This window comes from Strix aluco, chromosome 13 (genome assembly GCF_031877795.1).
Source record: "Strix aluco isolate bStrAlu1 chromosome 13, bStrAlu1.hap1, whole genome shotgun sequence".
NCBI lineage: Eukaryota > Metazoa > Chordata > Aves > Strigiformes > Strigidae > Strix > Strix aluco.
In genome coordinates this window covers 16714307-16728617 of record NC_133943.1, presented here as the reverse complement: position 1 = coordinate 16728617, position 14311 = coordinate 16714307, and the positions used below count along the sequence as shown (strand labels likewise).

Sequence of the window (14311 nt, the reverse complement as noted above, 5' to 3'; positions counted from 1 at the left end):
TAAAAATCTTGATTACATATCTGAAATACAAAATACTTAAATTACTTCTCAGCAATTCAATCTGATAACAGTGGCAACACAAAATACTATAAAGTCATCCTGTTTCAATACCTGAATGAGGTCTTGTTTTTCCTTCTCCCCTGATGTGATGGCCTTCTTGAGAGCTTTCATTTCACTTAAAATGGCTTGTGCCTCATCAAGTTTGTAGCCACCTTGAGTATCAGACATTTTCATGTCGATTCTGCACGGAAATTAAAAAAAAAAAAAATACAGTAAGCTAACACTTTATAAAGTCCAGTTAATTTAATCATCCTAGATTCAATCCTTGAATACATTAAGAAAAACACACTCCAAAGTATAACAAATACAATGGAAGGAACAAAGAACCCTGCTTATCACCACCTAAGTTACTCCACTCAGAAGTACATTAAGCTTCAGAACTGTGATTTTAGCCGTATCACCTCTTTGACTCCTCAGGGAGGATAAAGATGCACATGAAAGCTCCAAAACAGCATGTTTGGGCAGATTGCTGCTAATTACTTTGTTTCTAACCTAGAGAAGATCAGCTTAGCCTTCTATGAGAATTACCATATTTTCAGTCATGATTTCAAAAACTAGGCACAGACCTCACATGTATGGATGTATTTGCTCACGCCACCTAATTAAAAGCCACCTCATTCTTCCCTCTTCTCAAAAGGATTCTACCACAGTTGGCTTTTATAATAAATACAATATTAACCAGTGATATTATTTAAAACATGCAAGATATCTAGTCATACAAAGGTAAGTACCTGAAACTTTTCCTTCGCTTCCACTTCACCCCAAATTTTTCCTCAGTGCCCTAAAACAACAGCTCTTAAGACAATAGGCTGTACTGTGTCACCCATATTGAGCAATACTGAGTAAAACAGAGTAAAAAAGTGACAAGATCCTGGTTCAAAATCTTTTTGCTATCAAGTCATTTTTGATGTGGTCAATCACACACAAGCATTGATTTGAGAGAACTACCCCCATGGCTGTGTACCGCTTTCAGTTGCATATGCCTAAAGATAGCAGCAGCAACATATTTCAGCTTACGTTATTTAGGCAGCTATTTATAAAAGTAGAGGGGGATGCATTACAAGCCAGAGATGTTCTACACTGAAAATAAGATCTTGAGAACAAACTTACTTCTTCAGTGTTTGAAATCCATGCTCTTTGTACTGGAGCTCTTGCTTCATGTGAGCTACTTCTCTCTTGAGTTTATTAACCTGCAGCAAGGTGTCATATTTTTAGAATGGTATATGAATATTTAGGTACAGCACTACCCATTCAATTCAAAACTTATTCAGTGTAGACAGTACTCTAAACAAAGTTTCCAGATAACCAGTTCATCTCAACAGCAGCTAACAGCCCTGACTGCATCCTCATCAGGACATTATCAAGGAGCAGGGCTTTATCCAGTACCCAGATATTACACCACTTAGTAAGGGGCTCAAGGGAAGTTCCAACATCATAAGCGGAAAAGCTGAGAAAAATTCAAGAGAAACAGGAATGAAACACATGTCGATTTTACTAGAAATGTTTAAAACCTTCCCAGTCATTAAAAAAACCATTAAGCATCAGGACAGGCGTCGCACTGCAGTGATAGAAGCCATCCTCCAAGATACCAAACTAAAAGGCCCCACTGCATGAGTAACACAGCAGGATGATAATACATATTGTAAATCCACTGACCCTACAGCTTGCTGTTTTATATTCCTCCACAGAGGCCAGACTGACCTACTTTACTTTAGTCCTTTCTTCTTCCCAAACTGAGCTCTGCATGAGAGCGCACACTGCTGCTGCTAACAACCCGCACTAAGCCCAGGACAAAACAGCTGCCAGTCTCAGGAGAGAACTCACAGCTCTCCGGCGCTGCAGCACACCGAGGAGCCAGCACGCAGCTAAATACGCCAGGGCGTATCTGTAGAGCACTGTGTACTGCCAGCTTCCACGGAAGTCTAAAGTCTAAGGGAAAAAAAGTGTTTCAAACTCTTAAGATGGTAACGTTTGGGAATTCTGATAAATTATCTCCTAGATTAAGAATGGCAATATTAGCTCTTTCAATTGCTTTGGCATCTCTTTTTAGTGTTTGCCATGAAGTTTGGAAATATCTGAAGATTACTCGTGGCAAGCAAAGGTCTGTTCGTACTACTTACCCTGGATTTTGTAGTAGCAATCTCTGCTTTGAGGATCTCTGGATCATACTTGGAACTTGATGATGAGCCAGAGAGCACTAGAACAAATACAACACTCAGTTTAGCAGCTTTGCCTTACTCCCTACTCTTCTAGCAGCCCCACCACAGATCAAGAGCTCCCATCACTCCTGCACACCCAGATCTCCTCACATTGCTGGTGTAGGCCTTTTATCCATTTTTCAGATCTCTCTTCACACCTCAAAGATAGGGAAAGGCAATAATGCAGTCAAGTGCTCCACAGAAAGTATATACTAAAGAGGCCAGAGCATGTCCTTCATCTCCAAAGTCTTGATTTGTTCCAGGTTAACACATTTAACTCAGACTCTCAAACATGTTCAGTCCATTCAATAGTATCGCCTCCTGCATTTCCAAAGGCATTTCATAGAACTGAAGGGACAGGCACTACATAAAGGTTTACTTTGTATTCTTTTTTAGACTTTCTCACTGAGTAAACAATCGAGTGAATGTTTAGAAACAAAGAAAAGCAAAGAATGAGAAGAAACAGAAAAATGTGATGCAAGCCTTTTCACAGCCTTGAGGACATGACCAATCATACAATGTGTCACACTGGATTAAATCAATGTCCCATTAAGAGCAGAATTCTCTTCTCAGCAGCCGTTAAAACCCTTCTGCTTCAGACGGTACAGAAGCTCCCCAATGTGCAATGTTATTAGAGGTAGCTGTAGGCAAGGGAGATATTTTGATCCTTGCAGCCATCAGTTTATGCACTATAAAACATGGGAAGGCATTTCTAGTTCTATCTGTTTGGTTGTATTTTTAAAGACAGATCACATTACACCACTGTAATTCATGTTCACAGCATTCTTAGTATACTGCTCTGGTACTTAGGTAGAGTGCTCTTAAGAAAAGACCAAAAACTGTACTTCAGACATGATGGATGAGACCCTAGTCAAATAAGAACCCTTCCACTGACAGAAAACTACTTAAACACTTTTTAACATCAGGCACAGGATTAGCCAGTGGAATTCACCATCATAAGACATAACTCAGCAAGATAGAAGCAGGGGGAGGTCAGTCCACTGATATGGCTAGCAACATAAAAAGTCTGCAATACTAAGGATTATAAAAAAAAATTCTGGAAGACTTGCAGGAAATAAATCCTCCTCTGGACATTTTCCAGCTCCTAACTAGTAACAATAAGGAGGAAATTTGGCTTTCTATAAACATTTCTACATCAACTCTTGAAGCAACAGGTACGGATGTTTCCTGTGTGACAAAGGATATGGAGCACAAACAGTGTTCTTCATACGCAGAGAGATAATCCACCAATGTTACCTTTTACGTGGCATAAAATACAGACCCTTAGCTCCCCGAGACAGTCACTCAACTACCTGGGATGTTAAAGTCCAAAAGGGCCTGGGAATGCTATCTGAGATGAGCCTTCTTACCTTGTTTCTATACTTTGGGCAGGGGAATCAAGGAAAATACCATTTAACTTCTTTTTTTCACATTGAGCCAACCATCACATTTTTTCACATTTGTTGAAGCCCATGCTGAAAATCTGCACGCTGACTCCAGTGACTGACCCAACCGCAATAGTGTTTCATAGCAATTATCCTTTACCTAATAGGTGCTAGGCAGCTATTGCTTTTGAGACAAACTGAGCAAACATGGAGAGTGACGTGGCATAACACATCCCAGTGCTCTATCAGAGGAGCAGCTTCAAGCATTTTACTGTCCTAGCAGGTTCATGACTGAGAAAGTCACTGGATAAGAGTACACTAACTACTCACAGCTGGTCTGAGAGCCCAGTTTGTGCTCCCAAACGTCATGCAGCTGCCGATATTCTTGCTGGGCCAATTCAAGCCTCTGCTGTTTCACTTGATAGATCTCCTTCTGTGCAGCAATCGCCTCCTGAGCCAGGACAAGATAGTCCTTCAGCATATGCTCCTGCTCCCGCCGCCATTGCACACGAGGGTCTTCTATCTGTGTAGTTTCTTAGAGACAAAACAGAGGGAGGCAAGATCAATGGAATACAGGTTTGTACCGCTGCCTGGAGAAGCTCCACCATTTACAGCAATATTTTAAAATAGCCCCTTGCTCCACCCCATAATAAAAGAGTAGAATAAGGACATTTTCCTTTTTTCTTAGGAGGTGATCACTGATCCACAATGGACTCCAATGAGCTCTGCCATGCTGAATCACCGTATGGAACGATTCATGACGAAATAATCATGCAACTCCCCACATCCTCTGCTGCTGAAGCCATCCTGGTTCTGCCTCTTAAAACATCCACACAAGCATACGCACACACGAGCTCTAAGACACTGACATTGACTGTCAGATATATCTTTACTGCAACTGTTTTATAACATTACTAATAAAATACCGCTACTATTTCACTGATAATAAAAACTTTCAGAAAACATCATTGCCACATGACTGCATTATACTGGATCTGACAACATGAAAGCAATTACAACTCTACCCGTCCTCTTAGGCTGCCAAGTGGCTTTTATTAAAAAGGGGAAAGAAAACCTTCTCACTCAGATTCCATATGTAAGTGAAAATAAAGACACATTAAACCTCAGAATGTATTCATGAAAGCATCTCAATATATAAACAGCATCTCAGAAAGGGAGTAAACGTTTCCTTCACTGAAAGCAGGCACAGCAGTAAATCACTGCAGAATAGAGGAGGCGGAGTTTAAGAAAAATATTTTTTGGTAACATAGGCAACGCAGTCATGAACAGCTACACCACTTCCATCTCTGTTACCCCAACACAACCAACACATTGCTTTTCAGGTTTCTAATCATGAAAAAGGCATAAGGTCACAGACATGCAGCTAGTCCTAATACTAATTAGGCAAATTTATTGTCAGTATTTGTCTTGGTTTTGTGAAGAAGTGTCCAAAATATTTTTCATTTCTCTTTCAAGGCTATTATATGTTCTTGTTAGGAACAGGTTCCAATATTCAGTTGACTAAGTGCTCTAAACTGTCTAAACTACCGCGCTTGAATAAGGATGCCTAGTTACCACATAATGAATAATTAATAAAAAGGAGCTGCTTGAAACTATCAGTAGGAATCTAATCTGCATATCTTAAGAGCCTCTTTAAATATTTAGTAAGAGCTGCCTCAGTGGAAGGTATGAGCAGCTCTTAAGAGACTCAGGCATAAGACTAACACCACAATGCACTGGATGTAGGGAAGAGAACAGTTTGACAATAATCCTAGGAGTAGAACTAGAAATAAAGGATTTTACCCAAGGGATGGACACTCAACCATTTTCACAAGCTGTCCATGATCATGCTGAGGAGAAAATTAACAGGATACTCCAGCAACAACTGGTTTTAACAGTATCTCAAGACCCAAAAGAACACATGGCATTTCAAGTTACATAGCAAAACTTAAGAGAAACTGCAAAATATGATTAAAAAACCCACTTTTAAGCCACTAATAGTATAGTTTGTAGAAGCATTTCAACAGAAAGTCCTTTATAAGTCCTGCTAGTGGAGGCAATGTTTCAGCTGATGTAATATTAAAGCTAAGCCTGGACCTGAAAAACGGCCCCAAAAAAACTTGAAGAAAAAGCAGCTACTTGTGCCAACTGTAGGTGCTGGTGCTCTCCCAGCCAGCACTATGGTCTGTCTTAGAGGGAGCAAAAGAAACGTCAGGAAGACACAGCAGCATATCAACTGTAAGAGTCTGAAAACCTATGGCTCCTGTCTCTATTCTTGTCCCTAAACCCCATTTTCCAGATAACCATTACGCACATCCAGATGGAGTAACTCCCTTTTCTCCATAGTTGAACCAGAAGGGGAACATCTGCTGCGAGTTACGCAGAGAGCTGCCCCCCATACTCCCAGACATGCAGCTTCCCTGGACCTGACTGCATGAACAAGCACCAGCAACCATGACTTAGGACTCTTAATTTCAAGCTTAATGAGTATTTGGCAAAGTACCCATAACTCTTGAAGTCTAATTCAGGACACTGGCTCATAAGTCTACCTGTAATAACCAGCTTCTTCAAGCTTGGTTATTTCCAGTTTTCCCTTAAACTAGCAGCCCATTCTTCCTATAATCGCAAGAAGGGCGGTGGAAGCTGCTGCAGGGAAATCCCTCCATTACAAGCAACCAGGAGGAAGACTATAAAAATCTACAATGCTGAACACCTCTGTTAAGTGAAACACTGACACTGCCCTGAGCACATAAACCACCCAGCAAAGTGAATGATTGACAGCCAGCTCATGGAGAGGATGGACAATGCATTTACGTACTGAAACTACTTTGTTCCCATTTTTGTAAATATTCACCTCAATCTTTTCAGTAATCACAGCACTAACTGTATCCCCTTGATTGCAGCTTTGAGCTCTGATTTTCAAACATGTAACAACAATCTATGAAAATGTTGGCCAAGGGCTCTCGATCTGCCCCAGCTACTGAGAAATGCAAAATACAGTCAAAAGTCAGATGAAAGGACTACAGAAATGCAGGCTATTACATCATTTGTTGTCTTGTGAATTTTTAATTTAATGTTGAGCTTGTCAGAAATAAATCTGATTGTTTCATGTTTGAAGAATGTAGTCTTACTATGCTTGCATCACCCAGAAAACCATCATTTCTTTGTGCAAATCAAATTCCAAAGAGGTTGTCCCAGAGAAAGACACTCAGGGCTATGCATTAATACTGTATTAGGAATATTCTGGGTACTCAATTCAATTTAATTGTATTTATTTTGCCTCAGAGAGGTTAGAAGTGTTCTCCATCTCACTTTTTTAATGGCTCCTGGCTTTAGATTTAATTTAGGTCTGTCCTTGGGCTTGTTTCTGATAATTAGTCTCAAACACTTCAAGTGTGCAACAAGAACCAACATGCCTCCATCCCCTTCACACCCTCTGATGACAGATCCTTCCTGCACAGGGAATCTGCAAGAGACCTTGGAAAGGAAGGAGGCTTTGGACACTCTCCAGAGGATACTTCAACATAAACCACAAAGGCAAGTCTCTTGATTAGCTGAAGGTAAGTGGATATGGCTTACTTTATCACGATTTGGATTAGAGCTGGCATAAGAAATAGGGTCATGATTTTGTTTCTCTTCTTTTTAACCTTTTAATTGAAATGCTAGGTCAAGTCTTGTAGCCTCTAGCATCCCACAGAAGTGAAACTTTTTAAGAGCAACTGCTATTAAGCAGGTGTCAGCATGGTTTGAAGCCTTTTCTGCACACCCTTGAAGCCTGGGGTGCTTCTGAGTGGCACAGAGCAGGGGTAACAGCCCACACAGGGCTCACACCTGCAACCAGATCTTTGTGCATTCACCCTGGGGCCAACTCAAATGTACAACTAAGATCATGTTTGGTTTGTCCCACCTACACGCTGCAGTTTCTGCTACCTGAAACACTAAGGAGGTGCGACAAGCTTCCATATCCCACAGCAGGCTTTAGATCAAGGTTATTTTCCTGTACCTGAACTGCCCACCTCCAGGACCGCAGCTAACCATCCTTCTTTAGGCAAATGACAGCAGAGTAAGTTAATGCCCCAGTTTTGGCTAGGATAGGCCACGGTGACAAGAAGCACTCAGCTTCCTCCAGCGTGGATATGAGAGGAAGACAAATGAAAAGATAAAAATACATCTCAAATTGAAGAGAAAGTTCAGAGGGGACAAGGAGAGGATTCTCGGAAACAGCCTCTCATTTTACTTGAGCCAAGTTTTTCCTGTGGTTGGAGGTGACTGTGATGTTCACTTCAGAAGGTGGGCTAAATAATATTTCTTTTGGAGAGAATGCCAGCTCCCACAGCACCTGCAGACCCTTACGTCTACTGCAACATGACACTGCCTGACAAACCAGAAGAGGGAATTGATCCAAGGCGAAAAACCACCAAGCCCCACAAATGTTTCACTAGGAAGGGACAGGGAACACACAGCTTCCACAAAAGCACTGCACAGGTAAAACTGAATTGTCAGTAACCTCTTAATCCAACAGTGCTGCTTAACACAGCAAAGCCCTTCGGAGGCACTGGAGGGTGGCATGCCCCTGTCTCTGGGCCTAGAGCACCCTGGTAGGCACCTCCCACATCCCAGCACCTGATACAGCAAACCTTCAACCACCAGAGAAGGGAAGAGAAGTCTAACCATATTTTTGACTCCTCTGGAGGACTTGCCCAGGCTCTTCTCCCTTCCTGCCTGCACAGAGTCATGAAAACATTAAATCATTGAGAAGAAGGTGAAAAGCAGCTTAACAAGACTTCAAAACTCACCTCTTGCTTCTTTTATAAGTGTGGTCAGCACAGGAATAACTCAGACCCAAGTGAGATTGGAAAAAGCATTAAGATTCAGACTGTCTTTAAAAAGCAACCTCATCACTAACTCTCCAGAGTGTTTTCTTGTGGAAGTGAAATGGACACAAGACATGGTCTAACACACCTACAGGAGACACCAATTTGTGTCTTCTCAAGCAAAGTTTGTCCAGTCCACTCCCCTGCAGGTCTCCCTTGTGTGATCCTGTACACTTGTCTATCTTTTCCTCCCCACTATCCTTTCCTGTAAAAAGAAAAATCAACATCCCCTGCCTCACAGAAAAATAATTAGGATAAAGCCATTTAAAGATATGTAAATACTGTGATATTGGGATGACATAAGCTCTAGATAAAAATATTTGTGACACCTTCACATCTGAAGACATTTCATCTTTGTATTGCAGAGGGCAGTTAGTGCTTTTTGAGAACAGGATTTTTTCATTCTGCATTTTTAATACCCAAGAGAAGTTGCTAAAACCTGGAAGGTGCAGTCTCAGGCCAGGTGAAAACGGGCTTTGCTGAAAAAGAAACAGGTGTGAAGATAGCCAAGAAAAAACAAAACAACCAGACTTCCACAGTTTTATTTAAAAAAAAAAAAATCTTGTAACTTGCTGAAAAAAATTGCTGAAATTCTCAGTTGAAGTCCTAGAAGCAGATTTAAAAAAAAAAAACAAACACAACACACCACCACAACTTCAAGGCACTTTTGTCTTTTAAAAGTTTTTCTCTTTGCATGAGTTACAAGCACCCCCGAAAGGGCCTGGGCATGGTTCTGCTGTGAACTTCTGGGCTGCAATTGGAGCTGTTCTGTAAAGAGAACCAAAGTCACTGGTTTATTTTGTTTATTACTTTTCAGGAGATTTGTTCTAGCACAACCCAATACACATTTCCTAACAATGTCTGCAATAATATATCAAATTCTGTACCTTCCTATAATTCAAGTGAGCTTATGAAGCTTAACATTTCTGTCTAGCAAGCAATCTAACAAAGACAGTAAGGCCACAAGCCTGAACTTAACTCTTCCAACTTGCACACCTCTTAGGAGATGGATATCCTAAGCCTACTTGAGAGTTTCCTCCGCAGTAAAGGCAGTGCAAACTCCTGCAGCAAAGGGAGCTCATGCAGTCATTCCGTTTACCCCTGCCAGGGAAATTAACACAAGACCTTTGCACTGTTTCTGATGGTCTTGCCACAAGGACAAATTCCAGGCTAAGAACAAACTCCAGATCATTGTGACCTCGTCGGACTCCTCAGTAGAGCCAAATCTTACAGAGGTGTGTCCATAGTATTAGCTTGAACGTGACTGTTGATTTGAAGACTGCAAACCAAAAGCTCTCAAATTCCTGTTTTAGAGATCGAAGTAACTTGTACGATGGAGAAGGACAGGATCCGATTTCACGAGCTGCAGACCTCATCTACTCTAAAACATGCCGTTAGCAATTTTGTGGTTTTGTGTTCAGTATATTTTAACACAGGCACAAAATAATCACTCTTCAAAAATACAATAATATGTCACTTACTGGTGTTGTGGTCTATGTAATAAACTCCAACCTGAGGGTCATAAGCTTCTTCCCATCCTAATGGCAATTCATCACTAATGCAGTCTGCAAAGGTTAGTGGTTTAGTATACCTGAAATACAAAATAATATTTAGGATGAATAAAAGAACACTCCCATATGTCTATGCCAAACAACTGACCAGAAAACAAGTACCACAAGGGCTTCAGTACAGAAAACAAAGAAAGCTGAAAACTGTTCTAAAGCTTTTGTTCTTATCACATAATACTCCACAAACTCTTCCCTTTCTTCATCTGAAGTTACAGCAAGATGAATTCATTCTGACAAAGCTCCCGAGCCTTGCCCGGCTCAGCCAGCACTCGCTCGACAAAAGCACATTAAGAACTTTGCCAGAAACAATCCTCGTCTCTCAAGTGAAAGAACAAGACTGTTTGCAGGCAAGTCCTGTATCAAAAATATGTAGACAAGAAGGAGCAAGATGAGAAATGCAATTTGCATAGCATGAATAATTAAGACTGCACAATCAATAGCAAGTGCTGAGGACTGTGGGACCACTTGTCATGCAACTCCACTCATTTGCATTGCAATATGTTCTGTTTCATTAATGACAAACTAGATTAGTTTCTCAGTATCACAAAAATGTGTAACCCACTCTGTCCAGCTGAGGAAGTATTTCCACAATATTGCTCTGAGGAGTTTTTCTATTAGAGACCCCCATCCAGCAACAGTCTGAAGGCTTGTATGGCTAAAAACAAAGCTTAGAGTACCCACTCCTTGAGTCACCCCACAGATTTTAGTCACTGGAATCATGCCCCTTCCCTCCCTTTGACTCTGAGCTAACAACGTTCAGCTTGCACCACAAAACTACAAACCAAACATATCACTGCAGGGAGGCACAAGCCAGGAGGAATTAAGCTTGCAGGTATCTCTCAAATCCAGTTGCCAAAAGCACAATATGCCACAGATCCATCACACAACCCCAATGAACCACATGTGGCATACCTGGAAGGAGAGCCATGACTTCATGTTGGAGCCAACGAGTCTGACTGGCCAGAAGAGCCCTTTGGGCAGAAAGCACAGGAGACACCGTAAAACACCACAACCCCTCTCTAGCAGTTACGCTGCACATGCTAACAGCACCTGGGTCAAAAAGCAGCCATGGAGCTGTACCAAACCCTGCCACACATAAGTGGCATTCCACAGGAAGATAAGGTGGTTAAGAGAGCAAAGTTTCCAACCCACTGTAAGAGACTGAACAGTTTTGCAGAAAGTCTCTCATATCCATAGGTAACTCAGCACAGCTGGCAGCTAGATAAAGAGTTTCAAGTTTTGAGTGCACTTGAGCATACTACCTCTGGAGGCACTGAGCAACCAACTGGGAGCCCCATATTAAGATCTTACAGTCACTTATCAGTGTAAAGGGGAATTTTAGAAAAAAACCTTCGAAAAAGTTCAACATAAAATCAACATTTAATGACTAACACAATTCCCCCCCCCAAACCATGACCTGGAAGTCTGGCACACAGTAAGAACAAGGTGTGAACATTTCTGTAAAAGCTATGTAAGCCACCAAGATGTCTGTCTTACCTACTGTTACATTTCACTTTCAATACATTGCCTTTGCTATCTGAAGCAGTGCTTGAATCACTATTTTCTCAGAAAATTTCAATTTAACTTAAAGCTCTGCAGTGCAAAAAAGAACTCAGAGCTTCACAACATGGAACTGTGAAACTTACTCAAAGTTTCACTGAAAGGTTTATTTTTACTGCTCTTAATATAGACTGTGTACCAAAAGCATGTTTGTATGGAAAATAGAGATCACCTGAAAAGAAAATAGAATCTCAATACTTCTGATTGTTATCCCTTATCCCATGGTTTTCCCTGTGTATAAGCTGTTTCCTCAGCCCGAGTACCCAAATGTGCTACTCTGAGTTGACCAAGTCAGAGGCACAAGGGTAAAAACGTGCACACTGCCAACCTGCCCCAGGATGTGGCACACCAAGGGCCTCGCTGTTCTCCTGGCACTCTGACACTAGGGTGGGTGCTCCTGTGGGTGCCTTCTCCTGCAAGCCCATCAAAACAAATGCAAAAACCCCTCAGTGTCTTCAGGATGGTCATGCATTTGCAAAAAAAACCAAACCAAAAGACAACCGCAAGAACTGGTTTCCACTTATCTCCTTGCGACTTCAGAATCAAGCTGATTTTTAAAAGCTGTCTAAGGGCTGGTCTCAACTTCATACACATCAGGAAAACCAGCATGATGATACTTCAGCCTAACTGCTGAGGACTTGTGTTGAGGACTTATGTTGTAGTAATTATTTGATTGCCTTGATAAGCATGACATTGTTCTTCCATGGCCCAACACTTTATAAAAAAAAAATTCAGTGAAAAGTTTTCACCTGTAGTCCATAATAAAGCTTAGATTTAATGCTTATTACATGTTATCCGGAACAAGGGAAAGGAAGAAAAGTTATTATTTATTTATTTGTAAAAATGTATTTATAGTTAGCAGGGGTAAGGTGTGCCATCTAGGCCATGCAAAGTCCCAGTGGTCTTTTGCAGTGCATCATTTGATGAGTAACACTCAAAATATTGCTATGAATTGATTTTGTGGTTACTGTTTTGCTACTTCTATAGAGAGCTTTGTAGGAAGTGGTGTAATTTCATCCTGGGTTTGCAGTCTAACCTTGCACACCAGCTTCCATTCAGCCCTACAGATAGATTAAACCAGAAACCATGCATTTCCCATGTCCCAGATACAGTGCTCACTATTTCTGGCGAGTGATCCAAGCAAACATCCCTCAACATGGAGCAGTAATTAAGCGCATACTTAAAGTATACTAGGTGAGGGTGTGCTGCAGGTATAAAACATACCTCAGTAGCCTAATTTGTATGACACACTGAGTGGAGTTTTCTGCAGCAGAATTCTGCTCAAGAATCACATATAAGATTAAAATCAAACTTTTATTTTTTAAAAACAGAATTGAGTTGCACTATCAGCCCTAGGACTTGGGGCTACTTTCATCACGGAACGGCACTGTAGTGCCAACTTTGATGCTCCAAAGTTTAATACCAAACTCATAAAGCTCCTGCTCAGCTTTTGTCCAGTCCTATTTTGCCAGAAGCAGCTGAATTCCTTCTACTTGTGCTCTGGAACTATCAGACTCGATAGGAAGCCAGGACCAAGCAACTGAAGGATGCTTATTTCTATTTTCCATATGAAGTGCAATGCATGAACTACATCCAGCCAGTTCTTTCAGTTGGAGTTTTGGAAAAAAGGGAGAAAAAGTAAGGCAGGACCAGTCTGCTATAGCAATGACATAAGCCAACTGGAAACTTGCCAGTTACCAGGGCTCAGAAACAGATAATAATTTCACCTTAGAGATTCATATTTTCAGTATCTCTCACAAGGAGCACCCACCACCAAGTATGGACTAGTGCTGTTCTCCCTGGCAAACTGCAAGCTTGCAACTCTCCTATTTATACAGAAGAGTAAGTATTCATTAAAGGAGAAATCTGTCATTCAACTAGCAAACAGAAGAGTAATTAGTTTTAGAATTAAGAGAGTAATTCCATTTATTACAGACAACATATGTCATACAGCTATTTCCCCAAATAACTGCAGCTTCATAACCAAATTACTTACTCTTCTAAACTCCTTTCCCTTGCTGTTGTGGGAAAAGCTGGCACAAATCAAAGCAGCAGTGCTACAATTACTGATGAAAGACATGCAATATGTTGTGTAGCCAGACTATGAATAAAGCATAAAAAGAAAAAGAAGATTATTTCCTTGTTTTAAGATATGATTTTAAGGATTGTGATGAAGACCAAAATAAACCAGCTTTCCAGAAGGGTCCAAAATCAAGCATCTCCCTAATCACGCTCAAAACATAGCATGACTGATTAAATGAGCAAAAGGTAAAGTTTCTTTCTTGCAGCAAAACATGATTCAATCAGTTTATTATTTGTGCATAAAACAGGACTGTTTCTGCATTTGGAAAGTTAAAGCTAGGGCACATCTGCAAAACTATTTCTTTTGAAACATCTCCTTTGCAATTCACAAAGCTTCCTAGCAGCCTTGGAACAGTCTCATCAACTCAGTCAAACCACATTATCATATAATAAGTCCTCTCTGTAGCTAGACTCAAACCAGCAATCTAGAAAAATGGATCCCTTTCACTGACTATGCTTATAACTAAGGAAGAAAACCTACAAAATGGTTTATGCATTCCTTACCCTCCTCCATTAGGAAAACCTCCAGATATGTTCATCCAGTGTTCAAAAGAAAGCAATGTACCCAAAAAGTTCAGAAAATC

At 40.8% G+C, this 14311-nt stretch overlaps 1 protein-coding gene across 2 annotated transcripts in view; it reads right to left on the bottom strand.

Moving 5' to 3' along the window:
* WWC1 (WW and C2 domain containing 1) overlaps positions 1–14311 on the bottom strand; it is a 73639-nt gene that overhangs the window by 29130 nt on the left and 30198 nt on the right. For both annotated transcript variants that reach the window (XM_074838651.1, XM_074838652.1), the window contains exons 2-6: positions 9999–10108; positions 3974–4177; positions 2181–2257; positions 1171–1250; positions 112–241 (exon numbers count right to left, since the gene is read on the bottom strand). In XM_074838651.1, coding sequence (XP_074694752.1) covers positions 112–241; positions 1171–1250; positions 2181–2257; positions 3974–4177; positions 9999–10108 — 601 coding nt within the window. The remainder of the gene's footprint in view (positions 1–111; positions 242–1170; positions 1251–2180; positions 2258–3973; positions 4178–9998; positions 10109–14311) is intronic.